Source organism: Callithrix jacchus, chromosome 22 (genome assembly GCF_049354715.1).
Source record: "Callithrix jacchus isolate 240 chromosome 22, calJac240_pri, whole genome shotgun sequence".
Lineage (NCBI taxonomy): Eukaryota > Metazoa > Chordata > Mammalia > Primates > Cebidae > Callithrix > Callithrix jacchus.
In genome coordinates, this window is record NC_133523.1 from 11458491 (window position 1) to 11486017 (window position 27527).

The 27527-nt window shown below is 51.5% G+C and overlaps 1 protein-coding gene and 1 pseudogene across 8 annotated transcripts; both read right to left on the minus strand.

Annotated features, from left to right (window-relative positions):
• Nucleotides 1–4227: 4227 nt before the first annotated feature.
• Nucleotides 4228–4828, minus strand: LOC144580850 (multifunctional methyltransferase subunit TRM112-like protein pseudogene; annotated as a pseudogene).
• Nucleotides 4829–7400: 2572 nt separating this feature from the next.
• MAN2B1 (mannosidase alpha class 2B member 1) lies at nt 7401–27190 on the minus strand. Of its 8 annotated transcripts, none has more exons than XM_002761771.5 (24): nt 27015–27190; nt 26048–26150; nt 25696–25869; nt 25183–25376; nt 23750–23882; nt 23368–23513; nt 20833–20949; nt 18541–18623; nt 18337–18457; nt 18176–18254; nt 17881–17990; nt 17388–17495; nt 16995–17111; nt 16248–16433; nt 13506–13603; nt 13289–13406; nt 10634–10752; nt 10441–10542; nt 10190–10277; nt 9985–10065; nt 9021–9248; nt 8304–8459; nt 8099–8201; nt 7401–7621 (listed from the first exon to the last, which is right to left on the minus strand). In XM_002761771.5, exons 1-24 carry the CDS (start codon nt 27174–27176, stop codon nt 7509–7511), a joined length of 3039 nt encoding a protein of 1012 aa, XP_002761817.3. In that variant the 5' UTR covers nt 27177–27190; the 3' UTR covers nt 7401–7508. The 8 variants fall into 8 exon arrangements, with proteins under 8 accessions (XP_002761817.3, XP_035141179.3, XP_008985606.3 ...); XM_035285288.3 differs by having other exon boundaries at nt 8081–8201; XM_008987358.4 differs by having other exon boundaries at nt 18541–18626.
• Nucleotides 27191–27527: the final 337 nt, after the last annotated feature.

Genomic DNA, 27527 nt, shown 5'->3' on the forward strand with positions numbered 1-27527 from the left:
GAGCGAAACTCCGTCTCAAAATAAATAAATAAATAAAATAAAGAATCACCTGAGACTGGTTAATTTATGAATAAAAGGTTTAAGGGGAGAACAATCCAAGATGGCTGATCGCTAACTTCTCGGGATTGCAGCTCCCAGTGAAAGCGCAGAGAACGAGAGGACGCCACACTTTCAGACAAATTTTGGTCGCTCACGGAGCAGAAGATTCCAAGTGGAGGAGCCAAACGGGTCGCCAGCGCAACTGTTGTGGCCGGCACAGCGGTTTTGCTGGCACCTCGGTGCGGCAGCTCTTGGTGCAGAGTAAACGGGACTGGTTCCCCTTGTGACAGAGGTTTGGAGCTCTGGGAAGGCAGAGTCGCCTATTACAGACTCAAGAAGGAAGCCAGACTGGAGATTCCCGGGCAGAAAAGCACCATCAGTTTTAATGCCGCCAGGTTGCTCATATTTCGGCCCTGGGAATTAACAACTTGGACGTCCACTCAGAGACCTAATTTGAAAGTTGGTAATTACAAAGACGACAGGTGGATAATTTACAATGATGGGAAGAAACCAGCGTAAAAAGGCTGAGAATACTCAAAATCAGAATGCCTCTCTGCAGAGGATCACAGTTCCTCATCAACAAGGGAACAAGGCTTGATGGAGAATGAGCACATCCCATTAACAGAATCAGGCTTCAGAAGATGGATAATAAGAAACTTCTGTGAGTTAAAAGAACATGTTGTAGCCCAGTGTAAAGAAACTAAGAACTTTGAAAAAAGGTTTGACGAAATCCTAATGAGAACAGACAACTTAGAGAGGAATATAAGTGAATTAATGGAACTGAAGAATACAATACAGGAACGCCGAGAAGTATGCACAGGTTTAAACACTCGAATTGATCAAGCAGAAGAAAGGATATCAGAGGTCGAAGTCCAACTTAATGAAATAAAACGAGAAGACAAGATTAGAGAAAAAAGGATAAAAAGGAATGAGCAAAGTCTCCAAGAAATGTGGGACTATGTGAAAAGACCAAATTTACATTTGATAGGTGTACCTGAATGCGATGGAGAGAATGAATCCAAGCTGGAAAATATTCTTCAGGAAAATTTTCCTAACCTAGCAAAGCAGGACAATATTCAACCCCAGGTAATACAGAGAACACCACAAAGATATTCCTCAAGAAGAGCAACCCCAAGGCACATAATCGTTAGATTCACCAGGGTTGAAACGAAGGAGAAAATACTAAGGGCAGCCAGAGAGAAAGGTCAGGTTACCCACAAATGGAAGCCTATCAGACTTACAGCAGATCTCTCAGCAGAAACTCTATAAGCCAGGAGAGAGTGGGGGCCGATATTCAACATCCTTAAAGAACAGAACTTTCAGCCCAGAATTTCATATCCAGCCAAACTAAGCTTCACAACTGAAGGAAAAATAAAATCTTTGATGAACAAGCAAGTACTCAGAGATTTTATTACCACCAGGCCTGCTTTACAAGAGCTTCTGAAAGAAGCATTACACATAGAAACAACCAGTATTAGCCTTTCTAAAAATATACCAAAAAGCAGAGCATCAACATAAAACGAATGGATAAAACAGCCAGTTAACATCAAATGGCAGTAATCCTAAATTTAAATCTACTAAATCCCCCAATCAAAAGATACAGCCAAAACCCAACAGTATGCTACAGCCAGACCCACTTCACATGCAAGGATACACAAAGACTCAAAACAAAGGGATGGAGAAAGATTTACCAACCAAATGGAGAGCAAAAGTAAATAAATAAATAAAAAGCAGGAGTTGCAATTCTCGTATCTGATAAAATAGATTTTAAAGCAACAAAGATATAGTGGTAAAAGGATCAATGCAACAAGAGCAAACGATCCTAACACCCAGATACATAGACTTAGACTCAATGAGACAGAAAACTAATAAGGATATCCAAGACTCAAACTCAGATCCAGAACAAGTAAACTTAATATTTATAGAGCTCTCCACTTTAAATATACAAAATATACATTCTTGTCAATACCATATCACACCTACTCATAGGTTTAAATGAAATATTGATTGGCCATTAATACCCATTTTTTTTAGAATAAAGCAACATATCTGTTCTCTATCCCTCTTCTTCTTCCTCTTTCTTCCTCTCCTTCACTCTTTTTTTTTTTCTTTCCTTGTCTCAAAAAAAGAAAAAAAGATATCAACTTGTAGACCTCTAGATCCAGGTCGGCAATGTCTCTCTCATTGCCTGATTTCCTTCCTTCCCTTCTCTCCCTCCCTCCCTCCCTCCCTCCCTTTCTTCCTCCCTCCCTCCCTTCTCTCCCTTTCTTCCTCCCTCCCTCCCTTCCTCCCTTCCTCCCTAAATAAATAAATAAATAAATAAAATAAGGTTTAATTGACTCACAGTTCCATAGGCTGTACTTGAAGCAAGGCTGGGAGGCCTCAGGAAATTTATATCAAGGTGAAAGGCGACTGGTGATCGAGCAAGTCCTCACTTAAGGCAGGAGGGATCAGGAGAGAGCTAAAAGCGGGAAGTGACGCACATTTTTAAATCATCAGATCTCGTGAGAACTCACTGTGGGAGAACAGCAAGGGGGAAAACTGCCCCCATGACCTAATCACCTCCCACCAGGTCCCAACCTCAACATTAGAATTAAAATTCAGGACAGGCACAGGTGGCTCACGCCTACAATCCCAGCACTTTGGGAGGCCGAGGCGGGTGGATCACGAGGTCAAGAGATCGAGACCATCCTGGTCAATAAGGTGAAACCCCGTCTCTACTAAAAATACAAAAATTAGCTGGGCATGGTGGTGTGCGCCTATAGTCCCAGCTACTCAGGAGGCTGAGGCAGGAGAATTGCTTGAACCCAGAAGGCGGAGGTTGCGCTGAGCCGAGATCGTGCCATTGCACTCCAGCCTGGGTAACAACAGTGAAACTCCATCTAAAAAAAAAAAAAGAGGGAGAGTTGGAAAAGATTTCAGGGTGCTCTCTCAGCCACGGTGCCCCACGTGAGTCCGGCAGCCTCCCTGGCTGTGATCCTGTCCTCAGGAGGGAGATCCTGGTCACCTGTGACTGCTCAAGGAGGTCCTCAGAAGCGACCCTCCACTCACTGGTCGACCTGCAGAATTCTCAGAAATTGCTCACCCTCAGGAGAACTTGTCTACAGACAGTGCCTGGAGAGAAGATCCTGCCATTGCCGCCGGCCTCCAGGAACTGAACTGGACTGGATTCTGAGCACCATGGCAGAATCTTATCCCACATATGCAGCAGGTGAGCCCCATGAAGAATATAAAAAGGACCACCACCAGGTGACCGCCCGATCACCGGTGAGACCCCACCAGACCTGGACCCCTCAGCAGAGGCCACCTTGTCGGGGTCTCACTCTAACCCATACCTCAGCCCCCCAAGATATCAGAGGCTGCCTTGGTGGGCCCAGGGCACTCCACAGAACTCCCTGAATGACCAGGGCTGATCCTGGCCTCCACGGGCTGACTCAGAAAATGTGAACACAGGGCACAGTAGCTCACGCAAGTCATCCCAAAATTTTGGGAGGCCGAGACGGGGGATCAGTTGAACCAGCGGTTCAAGATCAGCCTTGGCAATATAGCAAGACCCCATCTCAAAAGACAATAAATAAGTTGTTACTATTTATTTATTTATTTATTTATTTATTTTTATTTATTTTTGAGACAGTCTCACTCTGTTGCCCAGGCTGGAGTGCAGTGGTGCGATCTCGACTCACTGCAACCTCCGCCTCCCAGGTTCAAGCCATTCTCCTGCCTCAACCTCCTGAGTAGCTGGAATTACAGGTGCCTGCCACCATGCTCTGCTTTTTTTGTTTGTTTGTTTTGAACCTTTAATTAGAAAAAAAAAAAAACAGCCAGGTACCATGGCTCATGCCTGTAATCCCAGCACTTTGGGAGGCTAATGTGGGCAGATCACCTGAGGTTGGGAGTTCGAGATCAGCCTGACCAAGATGGAGAACCCCTGTCTTTAGTAAAAATTCAAAAAGTTAGCCGGGTGTGGTGGCGCATGGCTGTAATCCCAGCTACTCTGGAGGCTCAGGCAGGAGAATCGCCTGAACCTGAGATCTGGAGGTTGTGGTGAGCTGAGATCCTGCGATTACACTCCAGCCTGAGCAACAAGAGTGAAACTCCATCTCAAAAAATTAAAAAAGAAAAGAAAAAAATGGATACTATCGAGCTCAGGAACACTGGTGTGTCATTGGGTCAAGGGTTGGGGATACATATGGCAGAATTCAGAAATGGTATACATCAACAAAAACACCCACAATCATTACAAGAAAAACTGGCTCCTGGCACGATCAATTCTTGGTCTCCTCTTCACTCAGCGGCATGCTGGGGATCCCACAGATGATGGGGAACATACATGCAGACTCCGGGTACTGCAAGGTGCCCTCCATTCCTTCCACCTCCAGCAGCAGGTGGTGCGTGGTCCTCAGAAACTCTTCATTCTCTTCATACCCCTAAACCAGCCCTTTGGGCACCTGAATCAGGTGCAAGTTGTTGGTTGCCTCCAGGAACACCGCCCACTCCACCTTAAGTATCATAAGCGCCACGAATTGGGGGTTGAACTCCACAGGGCAAATGTGGGCCTTGCTGGCCTGGAGGTGCAAGGGGAAGCCACAGGGCCCACCCCCCACACATGCGAACTCAGCAGACTGTGGGTGAGCAGTTTCATGTCGCCGAACGAACTCTCACCAGGTCAGAACTGGAAGCCTTTTTAAATTATTTTTAACATGATAATCGGACTGGATTTTTTTTTTTTTTTTTTTTTTTTGGTCTAGAGATGGGTTTCACCATGTTGGCCAGGCTTGTCTTGAACTCCTGACCTCAAGTGATCCACCCGCCTCGGCCTCCCAAAGTTCTGGGATTACAGGCATGAGCCACCATGCCTGGCTACCGTTTCTAATAAAAGAAAACTTTTGTCCAAGTGTATTCTTCAAAAAGGACCCTTGCACAGCCACGCCAGGAAGCCTTCTTCAGGTATCCATAGCCAACCTGCAGGAGATCTTGGAAACTTGTTCAACAGACAATTATAACTGGGCCCACAAAGGATCACAGGAGTACTTAACTTCCTCCAGCCTCTAGGGCCAGCTAGGGCTGCCCCCAGCTGCATAGGGGGCCTTAGAAGTGTTTTCAGGGCTCAACCAACTACTGGGCCCAATCTGGTGGTGGGCAGAACCATGCCAGGACCACGCCCAGCTGATTTTTGTATTTTTAGTACAGATGGGGTTTCACTATGTTGGCCAGGCTGGTCTTGAACTCCTGACCTCATGATCTGCCTGCCACGGTCTCCCAAGGTGCTAGGGTTACAGGTGTGAGACATCACACCCAGCCTCCCAAAATTGTTCTGTCTCCTTTCAGGAAGAGGGATTGGACCTGGCCAACCAGGGAGGTCTGGAGAGGGTGGCCTGTTTGCCCACAGCCCCATGGGGGCTCCTCTGTAGGAGGCTCTGTGTGCAAAGGTTTCTGTGTCCCAGCCAGTGGTAGGGACTGGTCACAGCCAAAGGAGGAGGCCAGCAGAGGGACCACAGGTGGGCTGCCTTCCTGCAGAGGCCTCTGATTGTGGGAGGTGTCTCCAGGAAATATTTGTAAGTCCTTGAGGATGGGGTGGGGATAAGGAAACAGCCTAGACCAGCTAGGAACCCTAGGGCAGAGCACCCCAGGCCTAGTTTCAGTCATATGTGAGGCCTAGTTCCTGGATGTGCCCTTGAAAATTTGGCCGGGCACTCCATCTTGTTGCTGAAGATTAAAAAAAAGAAAAAGAAAAATTTGTCCAGGTGTGGTGGCTCACACCTGTAATCCCAGCACTTTGAGAGGCCAAGGCGGGTAGATCAGGAAGTCAGGAGTTCAAGACTAGCCTGGCCAACATGGTGAAACCCTGTCTCTATTAAAGATTAAAAAATTAGCCAGGTGTGGTGGCAGGTGCCTGTAATCCTAGCTACTCAGAAGTCTGAGGCAGGAGAATCACTTGAACCCAGGAGGTGGAGGTTGCAGTGAGCCAAAATTGTACCAGGGAACTCCAGCCTGGGTCACAGAGCAAGACTCCATCTCAAAAAAAAAAAAGAAAACTGGGGGGAGGTCACATGTTAAAACAGGAACCCATGTGGGATCAGGGCTGAGCCTAAAGAGCACTCCACAGTCCTTCTTACCTAGTCCAGGCCAGTCACTACCATAGGAGGGGACTTACAAACATTTTTGGTGGGGGTGATAACTCCAAAATCAGGTACAATATGGTAGATGGGTGCAGGGAGCTCTTTTCAGGCCTCATAAGCTGGCCCAGCCCTCCATCAAAAAGCAAACTTGGGCAAAAAAAAAAAAAATACATCTGGTGACCATGCCTCAGGTGGGACCACAGCAGAGTATCCCCTGCCACCCCACCCTGGAATCCCCAGGTGGCCCATGCAAACTGGCCCATTGGAGGGATTCTCAAAGGAAACATTAGGAGGCCAACATGATATCACCCTCCCTGGGCTTCCCTGTCCACCCTGGCCCAGTCCTTGTCATTGGAGGGGACCTAAGAAACATTTGCAGTTGGTGCTTGCAAATTGGACCCTAGAAATTTGAAAACTTTTTTTTTTTTTTTTTTTAAGAGACAGGGTCTTGCTTTGTCGCCCAGGCTGGAGTACAGTGGAGCCATCATAGTTCACTGCAGCCTCAAACTCCTGGGCTCAAGCAATCCTCCCGCTTCAGCCTCCCGAATAGCGGGGAACAAGTGCACGTCATCTGACCTGGATGATTTTTTAATTTTTAATTTTTTTTTCAAGAGATAAGATCCAGGCCAGGCACAGTGGCTCATACTTACAATCCCAGCACTTTGGAAGGCCAGGGCGGCAGATCACTTGAGGTCAGAAGTTTGGGACCAGCATGGCCAATATGGTGAAACCCGTCTCTACTAAAAATACAAAAATGAGCCAGGCGTGGATGCAGGCACCTGTAGTCCCAGCTATTTGGGAGGCTGAGGCAGGAGAATCACTTGAACCTGGGAGGTGGAGGTTGCAGTGAGCCAAGATCGAGACACTGCAATCCCGCGTGGGCAAGAGAGTGAGACTCAGTCCCAAACAAACAAACCGATAAGATCTGGCTCAGGCTGGAATGCAGCAGTGCTGTCACTCAGCCTTGACCTCCTGGGCTCAAGCAATTCTCTCAAGTAGTTGGGCATACAGGTACCTGTCACCACATCCAGCTATTTTTTTTTTAATTTTTTGTAAAGACAGGGCCTCATTTTTGTGGCCCATGATAGTCTAGAACTCCTGGGCTCAAGCAGTCCTCCTGCTTCAGCCTCCAGCGTTGCTGGGATTACAGAAGCAAGCCACCACACCTGGCTCATAAATTCTCTCCCCCTCCAACAAGAAAACAACAAACAAAAAATGCCCACACCCAGTCACAGAGCGACCTGAGTCTTAGTAGTGGCATTTTAATGGCAGCAACCCCAAGAGGAAAGTGAAAGTCCGCTCTGCCCTCAGACCAGGGGGCTTAGGCTTGGAGGGCCCATCGCAGAAGACCTAACCATCCACCTCCTTCCATTGAACTGAGGCCAGGAAAGTGCGGATTTCCATGGGCTGCAGTGTGATGTTGGCCGGGTCCAGCTGGTAGGGAGTTTGGTTGGGTGCAGGACCTGGAGAGGTGCAGGGGGGAGGAGTGAGGGGGTGCAGATTTCCTCTGACTCACCCCACTGTGTTTCCACCCCTGGGCCTGGACACAGCCGTACATTCCCAAATTTGTCTCCAGGGCTTCACTCCCAGACTCTTAAACTGCTTCCCCAGCCCTGAGGTCCACCCAGGTCCAATGCCTGGCCACTGTCCTCATACCCTCAATCTGACCCCAGGGGTGATGGACCCTTCCCAGAACTAGACATAGATGGAGATTTTCTTCTTGTTCTTGGGACTAAACGCCACTCACAAACCTCAAGACCCATTCCTGGTTTGTGACATCCATTTCAGATTCTTTAAGCCCCTAACCTGGATCTGGACTCCGCCCATACCCATAGGACTTTTTTGGGTCCTGGCCAACAATCTCATGCCTCACACACTGCCCCTGCCTGCAGGCCCCAGGCAGGACCCCACCCCTTCCTTACCCCTGACCCGGGCCCCACCCGTGTTTGTTGTCCACTTGAGCCTAGAGGCTGCCTCCCGGAGCTGGTTGGCCACCAGTGTGGTCTCCTGCAGGCGGGTGATGGTGAAGGTGGAGAACAGGTCCTGCAGGCGGGGATGGGCACAGATGAGTTGGGGCAAAGCCAGGTTTCCCTTCTCTCCTTTCTTGCCTCTCTCAGATCTCCTTCTCAATTCTGCCCTTCTCACCCTCAAGTTTAAGGTTACGGGGGCGCTCAGGTTACGTCCAGAATCCTCTCCCACAGCAAACTGGTGCTCCAGGCGCAGCAGCAGCATCTCAGGGCCCCAACTGGCCAGTGTGAGCAGGTGCACCGAGGGTGGCAGCTCGCTGCGCAGCCCAGAGAACTATGGGGAGAGGGCGGGGCCAAGTTAGAGAGGGGCGGGGCTGTATGGAGAAGGGCGGAGCGGAGCCAGGTTCAGGAGGCAGCTCTGGGTTGTGGGGGCGGGGTTTCACCGGGAAGGGGCGGGGTTCAGCCAAGGGGAGCGGCCAGGGCCGTGACGGGGAGGGCTGAGCCAATGAGAGGATGGGTCGGTCCCAAGCTGGTGTCAGGTTCGAGTCCCGACAAGGCAGAAGTGATCTGACCTGAAACTTTGGGCGTTAGGGCCGGGCGAGGCGGCACAGAGCCTGGGGGAGGTAAAAGGGCGGGGCTAAAATGAGAGGGGCAGAGCAGGAGGTGAAGAGGTGGTTTAGGGGCATGAACTAGGGCTGTACCTTTACACAGTCCGGGAGGGTTGGGGCTGGGCCGGCACTGAGCGGGGACTGCCCAAGGGATGGGGCTGGCCCGAGGGTTTGGGGCCAATTAATGACCAATTGGGTCCCCAATGAACCTAGGAAAACCCGCACCCAAACCTGGCTCCCTGGAAGACTTCGTTCCGGTCCTCTCTGCCCACCCCGCTGCCCCTCACCTGAGTGCGCGGAGCAGCACCGAGATTGTAGGGGGCGCCGCCACCGGCGGCCAGCACCACCTGCGGGGCCAGGACCTCCTGCTCCGCCAAGAGCCGGTGCCCGGCGGCAGCAGCCTGGGCAGTGTCCAACAGCACTAGGTGGCGCCCTCGCACCCATGACCCCAACCCGTTCTCCATCAGTGGCTCCGATACTCCACGTCCATCGTCCTTCAGCAGTCTTCGGTGCACCTGGGGGGAGAGTGGCCAGGAGGGCGTGAGAGTCGTGGGTCTGTGGGTGTCCTTGGGCCAGAAACTGGGTAGGGGTGTGCGGGAACGTCAAGAAAAATTAAAGGGTGGGAGGAACGGATGAAGATGAAGGCGAGGGTATGGTAGGGCAATCCCAGCAAAGGCAGAATCCAAGTAGGCATGGGAACCAGGCCGGAGGGATGTGAGTGCCTAACAGGGAGGCCTGGATATGGCCCCCCAGAGCCTGGAGGGGTCCTGGGTAGGGAATGGAGAAAAGTGAAGAGGAAAAGTTGCACATAGAAATGGAGTCCTTCACCCGGTGCGGTGGTCACGTCTGTAATCCCAGCACTTTAGGAGGTCGAGATAGGTGGATCACCTGAGGTCAAGAGTTCGAGACCAGCCTGGCCAATATGGCAAAACCCCATCTCTACTAAAGATACAAAAATTAGCCAGGTGTGGTGGCAGGTGCCTGTAATCCCAGCTACTCAGGAGGCTGAGGCACAAGAATCACTTGAACCTGGGAGGCAGAGGTTGCAGTGAGCCAAGCTCATGCCACTACACTCCAGCCTGGACAACAGGGCAACAGAGTGAGACTTTGTCTCAAAACGAAAATAAAGAAATGGAATCCTCAGCTTAGTGGGGACCAAAAGCAGATAACTGGGCCAGAAACAGCCTTCAAGAACGAGCAGGGGGCCAGGGTGGGAGGACCCTGGCTTGGATGAGGCTCTGACCCACTCACCATGAGCTCCAGTGAGCCATCTCTCAGGCTGCTGCCCCCCTGGGAGCGATCAGTCAGCACAGTCAGCTGCATGTTCCCATCCTGGGGGTTGAAGGGTGAGAGTGGAGGGCAGTCAGTCCCAATCCCAGGCAGCCTTGAGATGCTACAGGTGAGGGGTGATTCCCTTTCCATCGAGGTGGGGCAGTGCAGGGTGGGGGAGGGGTACCGTGATGTAAATCCGGGTGTTGACAGGATAGTAGTTTCCTGCCGTGGGCTCCGTCTGGTTCAGTTTCCAGGTGGGCCGATAATCTCGCCTGGGGTGGGGGTGAGCTGGTCAGACTTGGGGTCTGGCTCCTCTACCCTCACTCTCCCTTTGTCCCCTGTCTCCCAACACTCATGTAATCAGCAAATTCCCCCACCACCCCTGGGCCCCAGCACACCACAGACCACCCCCTCAGTGTTCTCAGTCACCCCTACCTCCTCTCCAGGATCTCCCGGCCATTGCTATCCGTGTAGAAGCGTCCCTTTGTCTCCAGTGGTGTGTCAAAACAGCTGATGACCTCCTTCCCCCAGGTGTCACTGTATCCAATAGGATGGCTAGGTTGTGAGCCCTGCATAAACCCCACTCTACCTTTGCTCCCATGCCCCACTTCCAGCCTGTGCCACTCACCCCACAGGTATTGGCCCCACCGACCACTCCAGTTCCAGGTGCTGCTGTCCTGGGTATAGGCGAATTACCTGGGAGCACCAGGCTGAGAACTTCTGGTGCACCTCCTGCACCAAGGCTGTCTGCGGGCATGCAGGGGTGAGGTGGGTGTCAGCCTGTGCCTGAGCAGAGGTGAGTCCTACAGATGTCTCTCCACCCTGGCCATAAACCCCATAAAGGCCTACATCAAGGTCAAGGTCAACTTTCAGTCACTGCCACATAATTCTTTTGGGGTGGGGAGGGGGATGGAGTTTCACTCTTGTCACCCAAGACGGAGTGCAAGGGCACAATCTTGGCTCATTGCAACATCCGCCTCCTGGGTTTAAGCAATTCTCCTGCCGCAGCCTCCTGAGTAGCTGGGATTACAGGCACCCACCATCACGCCTGGTTAATTTTTGTATTTTTAGTAGAGATGGGTTTTCTGCGTGTTGGCCAGGCTGGTCTTGAACTCCTGACCTCAGGTGATCCACCTGCCTCAGCCTCCCAAAGTGCTGGGATTACAGGCATGAGCCACCGGGTGTCTGGCTGGCCTTTTTTTTTTTTTCTTTTTTTCTTTTCTTAGAGACAGGGCGTCACTATGTAGGCACCTGATCAGTAAATGCTCCCAACTTGTCTTGAACTCCTGAGCTCAAGCAGTCCTCCTGACTCAGTCTCCCAAGGTGAGGAGACTCTCATACAACCAGTCATGATTACAGGCATGAGCCACTGCATCTGGCTTGAGCCTGGCATAAATGCCTGCTATTCACCATGGCCCCATCTCTTCTCCTTAGTATACTATTCTAGCTTGGCACATGGCTACCTGGATAAAGACTGTATTGTCCAGTCTTCCCTGAGGCTACCAGTAGCTGAGTGACCACAGTTTGCCCCATGGAAAGTTATCCAAATGGTGTCAACAATATTCCTTGCCCCTTGCCCTCTGCTACTGGGTCAAACACAGATGTGGTGCCTGGAGCTTTAGCAGCCATCTTGGACCATGAAGTAGAAACTGAATATTGGAGAAGGCAGAGCAACAAGGTAGAAGAGGGAGTACTGGGTGATTACGGAACCACCCACCTTCCCTGGACTAACAGTCAGACTTTTCATCAGAAGGAAAAAAATTTAAAGAATAAAAAAAATTTTTAAAAAAGGAAAAAATATTTTTTTTTTCCTTCTTGTGGAGAATGGGGTCTTACTATATTGCCCAGGCAGGTCTCAGGCTCCTGGGCTCAAGTTATCCTCCCGCCTCTGTCTCCCTAAGAGCTGGATTACAGGTGCGAGCCACCATGCCTGGCAAGAAAGAATCTTCTTCTTTTTTTTTAATTTGAGACAGAGTCTCGCTCTGTAGCCAGGCTGGAGTGCAGTGGTGCACTCTCAGCTCACTGCAACCTCTGCCTTTCAGGTCCCAGTTCAAGCAATTCTCCTGCCTTAGCCGCCGGAGTAGCTGGGATTACAGGCACACGCCACCATGCACAGCTAATTTTTGTATTTTTAGTAGAGAGGGGATTTGACCATGTTGGTCAGGCTGGTCTTGAACCCCCAAACCTCGTGATCTGCCCACCTCGGCCTCCCATAAGTGCTGGGATTACAGGAGTCAGCCACCACGCCTGGCGGAAGAAAATAATCTTCTATCTTGTTCTAGCCACAGTTAATTTGGGTAACTCTGTTACAACAGGCAAAACTATATCCTAATACAGTGAGTGATGCAGATATGCAGACATCCATCTCAAAGGGACTCACAGGAAATGTGAGGCCCTTGAAGGTGGACAAATGTGAGTTGTGCCATCTATGAAAGTCAAACATCAGGCCAGGCACAGTAGCTCACTCAGTGTGTAATCCCAGCACTTTGGGAGGCCAAGGCAGGTGGATCACGAGGTCAAGAGATTGAGACCATCCTGGCCAACATGATGAAACCCTGTCTCTACTAAACTACAAAAAATATATATATATATTAGCTGGGTGTGGTGGTGTGCACACCCAGCTAATATTTTTTTTTGTAGTTTAGCTGTAGTCCCAACTACTTGCGAGGCTGAGGCAGGAGAATTGCGGGATCCCAGGAGGCAGAGGTTGTAGTGAGCCAAGATCGTGCCACTGCACTCCAGCTTGGCGCCTGGCAACAGAGCAAGATTCTGTCTAAAAAAAAAAAAAAAAAATCAAACATCAATGAAAGTCCCTGGGAAACCACTGTTCCCAGCCAGATGCACCCACAGGCATTCACTCTAAGTGAGACAAGCCCAAACCCAATCAATCCAAGGGTGGACTCTCAAATGTCCACTCCAGATATAAGCTCCTCTTACTACAGACTGGTGAATTCTTCAAGCAGTGATATTTGGCTCTCCTGATTCATGGGCCAAGTAGTAAGGCCCACCCCCAATTTCCAAAACCTAACATGTAAATGTCCACAGCAGATGTGAAAGCCTTTGTATAAGGGGAGACTGTCATATAACCAGCAACGAGTATCAACTCTACGGCAGGACCCTCAAAATATTCCCCCTACTGATCTGTGGGTCTTACTTAGCCCACTGATCTGATCTGAAAGAGATGTAAATCCTCCCCCACCCTCATTTCACACATGCCACCACCCTCTTGGGCTTCATAATCCCCCTATTCCTAACTGCCCACTCCTTATTCCTAGTCCCAGACCTTCACCAGGCGGATCTGAGCCCAGCGGCTCACAGGCAGTGGTTCCTGTTGGTTGGGTCTGAAGATGTAGGCGCCTGAGGCCTGGACACTTTCGTTGTCACCTATACTGGCATTGTACCTGGGGCCAGGGCAGGTGAGAGTCAGGTAAGGGGCCACAATGCCATGCCAAGCACCACCACCCACCACCCCACCCTCAGGCCTGGTGATCTTCTCTTACCAGAAGAAGGCCTGGCGAACAGGTAGCCGGAGTTGCTGATTCTTGTTCATAATCTCCATCAACAGCCCTGTGTCAGGATCAAACGTTGCCTGGATGTGCTGGGCAGAAAAGGGTCCACAGATGGGTTTTCTTGTCTGTGTGTCTGTATACGCAGGTGTGTGTGTGTGCATGTGGATGTGTTTTTTGTTTTTTGTTTTTTGAGACTGAGTCTCACTCTGTCATCCAGGCTGGAGTGCAGTGGTATGATCTAGGCTCACTGCAACCTCCAACCTCCCGGGTTCCAGCAATTCTCGTGCCTTAGCCTAGGATCACAGGGGTAAGCCACCATGACCGGCCAGATTTGTTTTTGTTGTTGCTGTTGCTGTTGTTGTTTTGAGACTGAGTCTCATCCTATTGCCCAGACTGGAGTGCAGTGGCATGATCTCAGCTCATTGCAACCTCCACCTCCCAGGTTCAAGCAATTCTCGTGCCTCAGCCTCCCTAGTAGCCAGGATTACAGGCAGCTGCCCCCACGCTGGGGTAATTTTTGTATTTTTAGTAGAGAGAGGGTTTCACCATCTTAGCCAGGCTGGTCTTGAACTCCTGACCTCCGGTGACCTGCCTGCCTCAGCCTCCCAAAGTACTGGGTTTACAGGCGCCAGCCACAGTGCCCAGCCTAACCTTATTTTCAATCTCACCACTTCTCACCACCTCCATGGCCTTCCAGAGCTAGTGCAGTCAACCCCTTCCAGGTCCCTGTACTTCCACAATGGCTCCCTACAATCTGTTCCCCACAACAGCCAGAGCACACCTGTGACACCTAAGTCCCATCAAAGCCCTCCTCTGCTGCAGATCAGGGCCAACTTGGGCATCTGATGTGCAAACCACAATGCCAGAACTCACAAGACTTTTAGTGGCCTGTGGGAATGCTTTAACTTCTTTTCTTTCATTTTAATAAAAATATTAAAAAGATGTTTTCTTCCTTTTTTTTTTGAGATGGAGTCTCACTCTGTTGCCCAGGTTGGAGTACAGCGACATGATCTTGGCTCACTGCAACCCCTGCCTCCCGGGTTCAAATGATTCTCCTGCTTCAGCCTCCCAAGTAGCTAGGATTACAGGTGCCTGCCATCGCACCCAGCTAGTTTTTGTATTTTTAATAGAGACAGGGTTTCACCATGTTGGCCAGGCTGGTCTCAAACTCCTGACCTCGTGATCCACCCACCTCAGCCTCCCATAGTGCTGTGATTATAGGAGTGAGCCACTGCTCCTGGCTCCAGATGTCTTCTTCCTAACATGAACAGTCCTACTGCAGAACTTTTGTTGTTTTGTTTTTTTTTTTGAAACAGTCTCGCACTGTTGCCTGGGCTAGAATGCAGTAGTGTGATCTCAACTTACTGCAACCTCCACCTCCCAGGTTCAGGCAATCCTCCTGTCTCAGCCTCCCGAGTAGTTGGGATTACAGGTGCCCGCCATCATGCCTGGCTAATTTTTTTGTATTTTTAGTAGAGATGGGGTTTCACTATGTTCACCAGGCTGGTCTTGAACTCCTGACCTTGTGATCTGCCCACCTTGGCCTCCCAAAGTGCTTGAACTCCTGACCTCGTGAGCCACCGCACCCGGACAGAATTTATGTTTATGTTATGTTATGTTATGTTATGTTATGTTATGTTATGTTATGTTTTGAGACAGGGTCTCACTTTGTCACCCTGGCTGGCACAGTGGAACAAGCTTGACTCACTGCAACCTCTGCCTCCTGGGCTCAAGCGATCCTCCTGCCTCAGTCCCCAAGGAGCTGGGATTACAGACATATACCAACATGCCCGGCTAATTTTTTTGTATTTTTTGTAAAGATGGGATTCCAGCATGTTGCCCAGGATGGTCTCAATCTCCAGAGCTCAGTAGGTCCACCCACCTCAGCCTCCCGTGGTGCTAGAAATACAGATATGAGCCAACACACCTGGCCTATTTTATTATTATTATTTTCAGAGAGGATTTTGCTCTGTTGCCAGGCTGGAGTACAGTGGCACAATCATAGCTCATTGCAACTTCAAACTCCCTAGCTCAAACAAACCTCCTATCTGGGCCTCCCAGATAGCTGGGACTATGGGTAAATGCCAAGACGCCTGGCTAATGTTTCTATTTTTAATAGAGATGAGGTCCAGCTATGTTGCCCAAGCTGATCCCATACTCCTGGGCTCAAGTAATCCTTCCTCCAAGGCCTCCCAAAGATCTAGGATTAGAGACATGAGCAACAGCACCTGGCAAAAGCCGAAGTCTTCCTGTGGGTCCTCATGGCCCCCAAGGTCTGACCTGTCACCTGTTCACCCTGCTTCAGCCACACTGCATTCCTTGTGGCTCCTGGAATACTCTCCTGCCTGAGGGCTTTGTGCCTGTTATTCTCTGCCCACCTGGATCTCTCTTCCCCCAAATAACCACATGGCTCCCTCCCTCAGGTCAATTCTTAAATGTCACCTTCATCAGGAACCCCTTCCCTGACACATCCCCACCAAAATTGCAAACCACCGCCTGCCACCAGTTCTGACATACCTGTCAAGTGTCACCCAGGATCACACTGGGTCCTCATAATTGTCCCAGGAAAGGACACTGAGGCTCAGACAAAGGTCACTTGCACAAGGACATACGAGGGGAGTGGTGACAGGAGATCATGAACCTAGGGACCTGCTGACCCAGAGTCCATACAGCTCACCACGACACTTCAAATTTGTCACAGGAGCAGGAAAAGAGATTGAAATGGGGTCTCACCTCATTTTCGATGGTTAAAGGATGGGACCAGGATCTCCTGAGGATGGGCCGGGGTGCGCGGGCCCGGGGCTTCCAGCTAGGCACCTGGGCTACTGAATAGGTGCTGAAGCCCAGGGCAGGCAGTGAGGCTGAGAACAGCAGCTCCGGAGGGTGCGCCTGTCTGTCTGAGCTGGGAAATATCACCATCTTGGATAGAGAAGGAGGGAAACTGAGTCAAGAGTACCTACCCATGGAAAGCCATACATGCATGGAGACAACAAACTCAAGGAAGGCAAAGAGTTCTGAGGTGGGGAAAAGAAATCGGGGTGTGTGTGGTGGGAGGGACAGTCAGATTCCAAAGAAATAATTGCAGAGAATATTCACGAAGTGGAAAATCTCCACTGGAAGGGTGGAGAGACTATGGAGTCAGAGAAGTGAAGGAGGAAGTAGGGGAAGAAACCTTTGAGGCAGGTTCTTGGAGAAGAGGTTCGGGGGAGGACGTGTTCTGGAATGAAGGAGATGTCCATAAACAGCAATAAATTTTCCTGGGGGATCTGGGTATTAAAATGAGGGGCCACTCACAGGAGGCAGATGTTCCCAAGCGGGGACTGATATTAAGGGGCAGAGGGAGAAGATACAAGAGGTGGAAAGAGGGGAAGAGATATTGATGGGTGGGAAACATTCATGGAGGCAGGCAGTCTCATGGGGGAGATGGGGAAATGCTCATTGGGGTAAGGGTTCAAGTGGGGGACCATTCATTGAGCTCACATCGCTGGGCACAGTCCTGCCATTGGGGTCCTTCACAACGAAAACGCCTTCGCTGACCGGCAGCCGTACCATCCAATTCACCTTCCGCCCCAGGGGGTTATAAATGGTGACCAGGAACTGGGGAGAGAGGGTCAGAGAGGGTATGGGTCACAGCAGGCCTTCTCCAAACCCATCCACTTCACATAGAAACACCCCTGGGTGGTCCTGGTGTGGTCACGGCCCTTCAGGCCAAGCCCCCTCGAGGTGCGTTGGTCTCTGTCCTGACCCAGCTTCACCGCAGCCCCCGTAATCTCACTCAGTCCTCCAAACAATTTTCTTTTTCCAAAACAAATTTTTCAGCCACCCCTTCTACAGCCCATCTGCCCGATGCCCACCCCTCCCGTCCCGACTCACTCGAGCCGCCGTCTGGCTGAGCGGGCAGATGCTGATGTTTAGCTGTCGGCAGAACGTGAAGTGTTCCTTGAAGCCTCTGAGCCGCGCCAGCGCGTTGCTCAGGAGAACCTGCGGGAGAGCGGAAAGGGACCGGTGGGTTGTGGACTCCTGGCCTGACTCCTCCTCTCCTCTCCCAGGCCCCGCCCCGTTCCGGTTTCTGTCCCGACTCCCTCTAGATCCACCGCACAAGCCCTTCTGGCCCAACCCTGATGCCCTTGACCACGCCCCATATCTGTCTCCGCCTCTTCTCGCCCACGCCCCGCCTCCTTTTCCCCTCCAAGGCCGTCTCGTTCCTCTGTCCCCGCCTCCACAAGCTCCGCCCCCACGAGCCCTTGTAGCCGCGCCCCACGGCTCTCAGCCACGCCTCATACCTGCCTCTGTCCCTTCTTTCCCAGGCCCTGGTCCCGCCCCTTCCTGTCTCCGCCCCTTGTCTCCCACGTTTCGTCCCGCGCACCTCGCAGGGCCCCCAGCCTGCAGCAAGCTGGCGCGCGTAGTCGTCGGCCACGTGCTGGCGGGAGGTGCCGCTGACGGCGTCATGATGCTGGAGGACAGCCATCGCCTCATCTGCTGATAGACAATGAGTTCGGCGGGGTACTGCGGGACTCGGCTCAGACCCCAAGGGGAAGCAAAAGGTCTGGTGCTGGTGGGCAGGGTTCTTAGAGGCTTTAAGAAGGAACTCGAGGGGGGCGACCTAGAGGTGGTTTCCAGCTTCAGCCCCAACTCCTTCCCCTCTTGGGCCGGACACGTACTGAGGGGTGCACTCTCTCCTGAGCCATAGGGTCCCACGTTGGCCGCCGGGCCCACCAGCGCCTCCAGCTGGTTGCACACCTGGAGGCAGAGGGGTATGTTGGAGCACCCAGCCTGTCGGGCCTCGGGGCTGCATTCCCCCTCTAGCCTGGCTCCCACCCACCTGCAAGAAGTTGTAGCTGAGGCGCTCGTAGCGTTTGAGGGCTGGCCGACTGGAAAAGTAGCCGGTCCAGAACTGGTGTGGACCATCCGCGTAAGGGAAGAAGTCGTCATGTTTCACTGACCTACAGCAGCAGGGGCATTGAGGGCAGGGTCATGACCCACGGGGCATGCCAACCCCCCCAAGCTCCCCAGTTTCCCCAAATACCAGGTGAGGTTGGCCTTGTTCAGCTCCCAGAGGTAACAAGCGGGGGTGGAGTAGAGAACATGGACACTGCTTCCTTTTGCTTGCTGCTGGGGGAGGCAACGAAGTGAGCCCTCGGGAGTCCGCACCTTCTCGGGGGCCCACATTTCCACCATGTGCACATTCATGCATCCCGTAGGTTCAGATTCGAAAGCCAGAAGTCAGGTGTGAAAAGGAATTTTGGCCGAAGTCAAACATGACCACTAGCCTTTTTAAAAAGGATTTCAGAGCTGCAAGAATAAACCTGAAGTTTTACTAAACTTTTACAATAATTGCAACTTTATTATTAAAAACGTTTGTGGAAAAACTAAGTGTGACATTATAGGGCAGGAATAATCATTTTGCAGCACCGTCAGACTGTTACCAGAAAACAATTTTTATAATGAATGTAGGTGCATTTTCAGCTGAGCGAGGTAGAGGAACAAGATGACCTATGTAAGGAAAACGATGTTTGTTTGCACGTGCTATGTCCCCAGTGTACACAATAGATGCTTAATAAACTTTTTTATTTATTTTTTTGAGACTGAGTCTCACTCTGTTACCTGGGCTGGAATGCACTGGCTCAATCTCAGCTCAGTGCAACCTCCACCTCCCAGGTTCCAGCAATTCTCCTGCCTCAGTCTCCGGAGTAGCTAGGATTACAGATGAGTGCTGCCACGCCCAGCTAATTTTTTGTATTTTTAGTAGAGACAAGGTTTTGCCATGTTGGCCAGGTTGGTCTTAAACTTCTGTCCTAGCCGGGTGTGGTGGCTCACGCCTGTAATCCCAGCACTTTGGGAGGGTGAAGTGGGCGGATCACGAGATCAGGGGTTTGAGACCAGCCTGATCAACATGGTGAAACCCGGTCTCTACTTAAAAATATAGTAATTAGCTGGGCGTGGTGGTGCACACCTGTAATCCCAGCTACTTGGCAGGCTGAGGGAGAATGTTTGAACCCGGGAGGCGGAGGTTGTAGTGAGCCAAGATCGCGCCATTACACTCCAGCCTGGGCAACAAGAGCAAAACTCCATCTCAAAAAAAAAAGTGGAAGAGGACCACTTGGGAGGCTGTGGCAGGAGGGCTGCTTGAGGCCAGGAGTTCAAGGCCACCCTGGGGAACACAGTGAGACCCCCCCCCCCGCATCTCCACACAAAAAAATAAAATAAAATAAAGCAAAATACTGGATGCGGTTGTGCTCACCTGTATTCCCAGCTATTTGGGAGTCTGAGGTGGCAGGATCGCTTGAGTCCAGGAGTTCAAGCCTGCAGTGATCTATATTCACACCACTGCACGCCAGCCTGGACAGCAGAGTGAGACCTCATCTCAAAAAAAAAAAAAAAAAAAAAGTGGGCTGAGCACAGTGGCTCACACCTGTAATCCCAGCACTTTGGGAGGCTGAGGTGGGTGGATGACTTGACATCCGGAGTTCGAGACCAGCCTGGCCAACATGGTGAAACCTCATCTCTGCTAAAAATACAAAAACTTAGCTGAGTGTGGTGGACGCCTGTAATCCCAGCTTCTCAGGAGGCTAAGGCAGGAGAATCACATGAACCTGGGAGACAGAGGTTGCAGTGAACCAAGATTGCACCACTGTACTCCAGCGTGGTGACAGAGCAAGACTCTGTCCAAAAATAAAAATAAAGCAAAAATAAATGTGGGCCGAGTGTGGTGGCTCATGCCTGTAATCCCAGCACTTTGGGAGCTCAAGGCGGGCAGATCACAAGGTCAGGAGTTCAAGATCAGCCCGGCCAACATAGAGAAACCCCATCTCTACTTAAAAACAAAAATCAGCCAGGTATGGGGGCAGGCGCCTGTAATCCCACCTACTTGGAAGGCTGACGCAGGAGAACTGCTTGAACCCAAGAGGCAGAGGTTGCAGTGAGCCGAGATTGCACCATTGGATTCCAGCCTGGGCAAGTTTGAGACTCTGTCTCAAAAATAAATAAATAAATGTGGAAAGGGAGGCAGAAGAGGTGAGAATGAGAGAAACGGCTGGGATTACAGAAACAGGGTCAGAGAGATGCTATGTGGCTGGCTTTGAAGATGGAGCCAAGAAGAGACTTTGAATGTGGGCAGCCTCTAGATGTTGGAAAAAGCCAGGAAATTAGACAATGTATTTCTGTTGTTTTGAGCTGCTAAGTGTGTGGTCATTTGTTATAGAATGCCCACAATATAACAACAGAAATCAAAGACAGCACTCAGAGCTATGCACATGACCAAGGCCCCCAGATGCAGGCGCACATGTGCACAAGGGTAGCACAGGGTAGGCACACTGACCTGGGCATTTACCAGCCGGATGAGCTTGTCCAGGTTCTTGAACCACATGTTGGCGTTCTCATATTGGAAATCGGAGCCCATGGTCATCACAATGTGGTTGGTGAGGTAATACCGGCTCTGCAGGCCAGAGGGGAGTCCTCAGGCCACAGGATCCTGGGCTATTCCTGTGTATAGCTGTGTCTTGGTGTATATGGGGTCAAGGATTGGGTGCACATACAGGCATGGGTAGGGGCATGGCACACAGGAGGATGGGGACACAGATCAAAGTAGCCACCAGTTGTTGAGCAGTTCTTTTGGACCCACTACATAGAAGAGGGCATCCAGGCATCATGCCATGCTATCATCTCTTCTAATGTGGAATGCACACAAATCCAGGAGGGGACATAGTGATGCTGAAGAGAATAGCATCTTCCTCCAAAGGACATGAGAACATGATTACAGGGGTTCACACCTGTAATCTCAGCTACTCAGGAGGCTGAGGCAGGAGGATCACTTGAGTCCAGGAGTTCAAGACAAACCTGGGCCACATAGTAAGACCCTATCTCAAGAAAAAAATTTGTAGGCTGGGTGCAGTGGCTCACGCACTTTGGGAGGCTGAGGCAGGCGGATCACCTGAGGTTAGGAGTTGGAGATCAGCCTAACCAACATAATGAGACCCCGTCTCTACTAAAAACACAAAATCAGTCGTGTGTGGTGGCACACTCCTGTAATCCCAGCTACTCGGGAGGCTGAGGCAGGAGAGTTGCTTGAACCCAGGAGGCGGAGGTTGCAGTGAGCCAAGATCGTGCCTTTGCACTCCAGCCTGGGCAACATAAGTGAAACTCCATCTCAAGAAAAAAATATTTTTTTAATCTAAAACAATATATATATATATATATATTTTTTTTTTTTTTTTTGAGACGGAGTTTTCCTCTTATTACCCAGCCTGGAGTGCAATGGCGTGATCTCGGCTCACCGCAACCTCCGCCTCCTGGGTTCAGGCAATTCTCCTGCCTCAGCCTCCTGAGTAGCTGGAATTACAGGCACATGCCATCACACCTGGCTAATTTTTGTATTTTTAGTAGAGATGGGGTCTCATCATGTTGGCCGGGATGGTCTCAAACTCCTGACTTCAGGTGATCCACTCACCTTGGCCTCCCAAAGTGCTGGGATTATAGGTGTCAGCCACCGTGCCTGGCCATCAATTTTTAGAGAAAGGAAAAAAATATTTTCTTTAAGGAGAATGTGTAACATCAGGCATGGTAGCTCACACCTATAATCCTAGCACTTTGGGAGGCCAAGGCAGGAGGATCACTTGAGCTCAGGAGTTTGAGACCAGCCTGGGCCACATGGTGAGACCTTGTCTCCGTGAAAAAATAATGTTTTACATTATAAAAATGTTAAAAATAGCCAGGCACCATGGCCCACGCTTGTAATCCCAACACTTTGGGAGGCCAAGGCGGGTGGATCACCTGAGGTCAGGAGCATGGCCAACAGGGCAAAAACCTGTCTCTACTAAAAACACAAAAATTAACAGGGCATGGTGGCGGGCGCCTATAATCCCAGCTACTAGGAAGCTGAGGCGGGAGAACTGCTTGAACCCGGGAGGTGGAGGTTGCAGTGAGCCAAAATCACACCTCTGCATTCCATCCTGGGAGACAGAGTGAGACTCTGTCTCAATCAATCAATCAATCAAATGTTAAAAATAGAGGCCGGGTGCTGTGGCCCACGCTTATAATCCCAGCACTTTGGGAGGCTGAGGTGGGTGGATCACTTGAGCTCAGGCATTTGAGACCAGCCTGGGCAACAGGGTGAAACCTTGTCTCTACTAAAAATAAAAAAATTTACCGGGCGTGTTGGTACATGCCTGAAGTTCTAGCTACTCAGGAGGCTGAGGTGGGAGAATCACTTGAACTCGGGGGATGGAGTGAGCCGAGATAATGCCACTGCTCTCCAACCTGGGTGACAGAGCAAGACGCTGTCTCAAAAAAAAAAAAATTAATTAAAAATAAAGAGGCACAGTGGCTCATACCTGTAATCCCAGCACTTTGGGAGACCAAGGTGGGCGGATCACTTGAGGTCAGGAGTTCAAGATCAGACTGGCCAATATAGCGAGACCCTGTCTCTACTAACAGTACAAAAATCAGTGTGGACACCCATCAATATGGTGCCCTCCCAGGAGCGGGGAACCACCAGGTCGCCTAAGAAGGGTTGAACCAGCCCAGGTCGGAAATAGAACAGGTCAAAACTCCTGTGCTGGTCAGTAGTAAGATTGTGCCTGTGAATAGCCACTGCACTCCAGCCTGGGCAACATAGCGAGACCCCATCTCTTAAAAAAAAAAAAAATACAAAAAGCTGTATGTGGTTGCTTGAACCCAGGAGGCAGAGGTTGCAGTAAGCTGAGATCCCACCACTGCACTCCAGCCTGGGTGACAGAATGAGACTGTCTCAAAAAAAATTAAAAATAAAGAGAAGGTCTTAGGGAATGCCTGTCCCACGGAAAGGGCTCGGTGCATTGTATACACAGGACACGAAGGTTCTGCACACCAGGGTTACCTGGGCAGTGGCCACATTTAGGAAGTAATCGACCAGCTCCTTGACGTTATACTCCGGGCTTTGGGGGTCCTCCACCACTGGCGGGTCGACACACAGCACATCCCAGCACAGATTCCTTGGTGGGTTGTAGCCATTGGGAAGCACGCCTGCAGGCCATACCAGGTTCAAGGGGTGGCTCAGCACCCACACTTGCTCTGGTTTCAAAGCCTGCCATGTCCCACCCAGGACGGGCTTCAGAATTTGCATCCCAGTGGAAAAGGAAATGCAGGGCCTTTGTTTCCAGACTATAGAAGTTCCAGGACAGTGGCGGCAGAGCATGACATCAAGCCCCTTCTGAGTGTGCGGCCTCATGGCTGGCCCTGCCCTCACCAAGCCCCCTCACCAGTGAAGAGGTCTGCAGTCGGGGGCTTCAGGCTGGCACTGCCCCTCCACACCTGCTCCATCTCCAGCTTCTGCATCCGCGCCCACTTATCTTGATAATCAAGGCGCCCGAAGAAGAAGCCATCAAAGCCCATCTGGGGATGGGGCAGGAAAAGGCAGTGTGAATTAGTGCCCAGCGCCCCCCCACCAAACTCCTCTCTGCTTGGGAGGGGCCAGTCAGAGCACAGGTTAAAAAGCAGCACTAGGGGCCAGGCACAGTGTCTCATGCCTGTAATCCCAGCACTTTGGGAGGCCGAAGCAGGCAGATCACAAGGTCAGGAGTTCCAGTTCAACCTGGTCAACATGGTGAAACCCTGTCTCTGCTAAAAATACAAAAAGTTAGCTGGGTGTAGTATTGGGCGCTTGTAGTCCCAGCTACTAAGGAGGCTGAGGCAGGAGAATTGCTTGAACCCAGGAAATGGAGGTTGCAGTGAGCAGAGATCGAGCCACCGCACTCCAGCCTGGGCAACATAGTGAGACTCCATCTCAAAAGAAAATGTAAAAAAGCAGTGCTTGCCTGGTGTGGTGGCTCTTGTTTGTGATTCCAGCCTTCTGGGAGGCCAAGGCAGAAGGATCACTTAAGCCCAGGAGTTTTTGAGACCAGCCTGCACAACGTAGCAAGACTGTCTCTACAAAATATTTAAAAATTAGCCAGGAGTGGTGGTGCACTCTTGTAGTCTCATCTACTAGGGAGGCTGAAATGGGAGGATGGCGTAAACCTGGGAGATTGAGGCTGTAGTGAGCTAGGAGTGTGCCACTGTACTCTGGCCTGGATGACAGAGCAAGACCCTGTCTCAAAAAAAAAGAAAAAGAAAAAAACCAAACAACAAACAACAACAACAACAAAACACATAGGGCTGAAATAGAGAGGCCTCCAGCTTATTTCCAAGCTTGGGGAAGTTTCAGAACTCACCACCCTGGGCTAGCAGGGAGAGGGTGGGTCCAACAGCAGAACCCAGGTTCACCTCCCCAGCGCTGTCAAGCTCAGAGCAGGCCTGACTCCAAGAGTGAGGTCCCCACTTCCACAGCCTGAGGATGGATGGGGTCTGAGCACAGGTAATGAAGCTGTTTTTAAAGCAGGCTAGACATCCACCTACCGCCCAGTTTAGGGAGGAGCCAAGATCCTCGATTATGGGTGGGGCCAGAACACGAAGGGGGCGGATTAGGGGAGGGGGCAGAGCCAGCCGGAGCTGGGTCAGCCTGGGGCTGGACATAGCCGGCTAAGGCCAGAGCTGGAAAATCACTGGACTTAATGCTCACCCAATAAGCAGGGCTTCAACAGGCCTGGTCCTGATCCCCGTGAGATTGCAGGGAGAGGGCGGGGCTTGAGAGGGCGAGGGAGGAGCCAGACTGAGTGAAGGGGTGGGCCCAAGAGCATTCGGGAGTCGTACGCACCTGCGCAAACAGCGAGGCCTGCTCCCGAGAGTGGCCGAAGGGGTCAATGTGCCAGGCCACACGGGGTCGCCCGTCATTGCCAAATGTGTCCTCCAGAAAGCGCAGCCCAAGTGTCATCTGGTCCACGATGGCGCCGTAGTGGGTGGCTGCCTCATCGTTCATCACCCAGCCACCGTTGGCAAACTCCAGGCGCCCTGTGCCAGGACAGGCAAGGTCACGGTCAGTTGTCAGAGCCAGAAGTGGGACCAGGGTGGGTGATACTGGGAATGTCTGCTGTGTACTCAGGCCTGGCGGGAGGAAAAGGGGTCGCTCCCAGGCCATAGTTCCCAGATATGGGAAAAAGGCCCCCTGCATGGCAAGCTTCCCAGAGGATGCACTACAGCTGGGGCCTTGTGGGATGCATAGGCGTCTCCAAATGGAGAATCCAGGCAGACGGAGCGACATGCATGATGCAGAAGCAAAAGCAGAAGCTGGGCTGGGCTTCCTCTTTTCAATTCCTTGGGGCAGACTCACCCTGGCGCACCAGGTCTCGGACGACTTCCTGTGTGGCATTTGTCTGCTGGTGCCACCAACGGGAAAAGAAGGCAATCTCCACGTAAATGAAGCGACGGGTGGGCTCCTCCAGTAAGGCAGAGATGACTGAGTCTAGTATGTACTGCACACCGGCGTGCTGGATGTCATTCTTGACTGTGGATAACAGGGATAAGGCTCTTGGGGTACAGCAGAGCCAAGGGCATTATTCCTAGACACAGGAGCCCGAGCCCTGCATATCAGGGTGACACTGCCCCCGCCTTAATGTCCAGGTCCCAGAAGGGATTTGAGGGGTCATGGGGATCCCAGAGACCAGTCCCCATACTCTACTCACTTCCATAAAAGTACTGGTCCACGGTTTTGAGCCAGCCCACGTCATCATGTGTGTGAGGCACCAAATGCACGTTCAGCATGTTCGGCCGCACTGTGGGGCATGTCTGCACAGAGACCCCAAACACACATACCCTGTCAATAATGTCAGGGGCTGCAAAGTAAGTCTTGATCTAGAGGTGAGTGACTCAGAAAGGATTGATCTCGCCTACGTCCAGAGGAGGCCAGGCGCTCCCAGGGTGGACACAAACATACATAGTTGAGCTCACAGATCCAACTCCTACTTGGCACAACTCCACAGGGCAGCTCTCATTCACACTCTGGGAAAATAATAATAGAAGTAGCTGGGCCGGGAGTGCTGGCTCATGCCTGTAATCCCAGCACTTTGGGAGGCCGACGCGGGCGGATCACCTGAGGTCAGGAGTTCGAGACCAGCCTGGCCAACATGGCGAAACCCCATCTCCAAAAAAAAAAGGAAAGTAGCTGATGTTTGTTCAGCATTTGCAAACAGCAGATGGCCACCCTGGGAGGCGGGGTGATGTTATCCCCAGTTTTCAGATGAAGACACTGAGGCTCAGAGGATAGGTGACTTGCCCAATGTCACACAGTCAGAAAGTGAAAGAGCTAGCCTGGAATTTCAGGCAGGCTCTAGAGTCCCAGCTCTCAGCACCTCCCCCCACACATACACTGCTCGCCTCCTGCCACCTCCTGCCCCTCCAATCCCACAGTTAAGTGCAGGCAAAGTCCAGGCAAGCATCCCGGAGACACGGAGGCAGGTACAATCAGACACAGTCCCATACTCAGATCCTCACAGCCAGACCTCGCAATGACACAAACCACGCACTCAGACCACACTATCATATCATCAACCATGCACTAGACACCCACAGGACAGACCCACCCACACCTCTAGGCTGTATTCGGGGCTTCACTCTGACTCCTGTACGTTTCCGCCCGGAGGCCCTGCTCACCTCGTATCCCCCGGCCCGGACACCGGGCGCCGCCAGCCACAACAAAAGGAAAAAGCAGAGAGGCAGGAATTGTGGCCCAAGGACGCGAGAGAAGGTCCAGGGCCCCGCTGCGTCCGGGCAGTCGCGAGCGCAGACCTCCGAAGCCCGCGCGTAGGTGCCCATGGCTCAGCAGCTTCTTCCTGGGGGTTCCCGGGCCCTGGAAAGGCAGGGCAAACGCCCCGCCCCCAGACCTGGCCCGGCCAATCCGCGGGGACGGGGGTGGGACCAGGGCGCGGCCGGGCGGCGCCAGGGACAGTGGCCATAACCCTGGGCAATCCCGGGGGTCGTTAGGAAGGTAGGAAATGCCACCCTCAGGGCACTGGTTTGGCTAAAGGTGACTCTGACGTCTCACGGGCTATGAAGAGTCTTGAAGTGTCTTTTTTTTTTTTTTTTTTGGGTGGTCGGAGTTTCACTCTTGTTACCCAGGCTGGAGTGCAATGGCGCCATCTCGGCTCACCACAACCTCCGCCTCCT

Coding starts and splice junctions, on each gene's coding strand:
- MAN2B1 (XM_035285287.3), bottom strand. CDS start 27,176: ATGGGCACCTACGCGCGGGCTTCGGAGGTCTGCGCTCGCGACTGCCCG. Junction 18,458..18,540: donor AACAAGGCCAACCTCACCTG/GTATTTGGGGAA, acceptor CTGCTGCTGTAG/GTCAGTGAAACATGACGACT. Junction 10,066..10,189: donor ACACCCGGATTTACATCACG/GTACCCCTCCCC, acceptor TTCAACCCCCAG/GATGGGAACATGCAGCTGAC.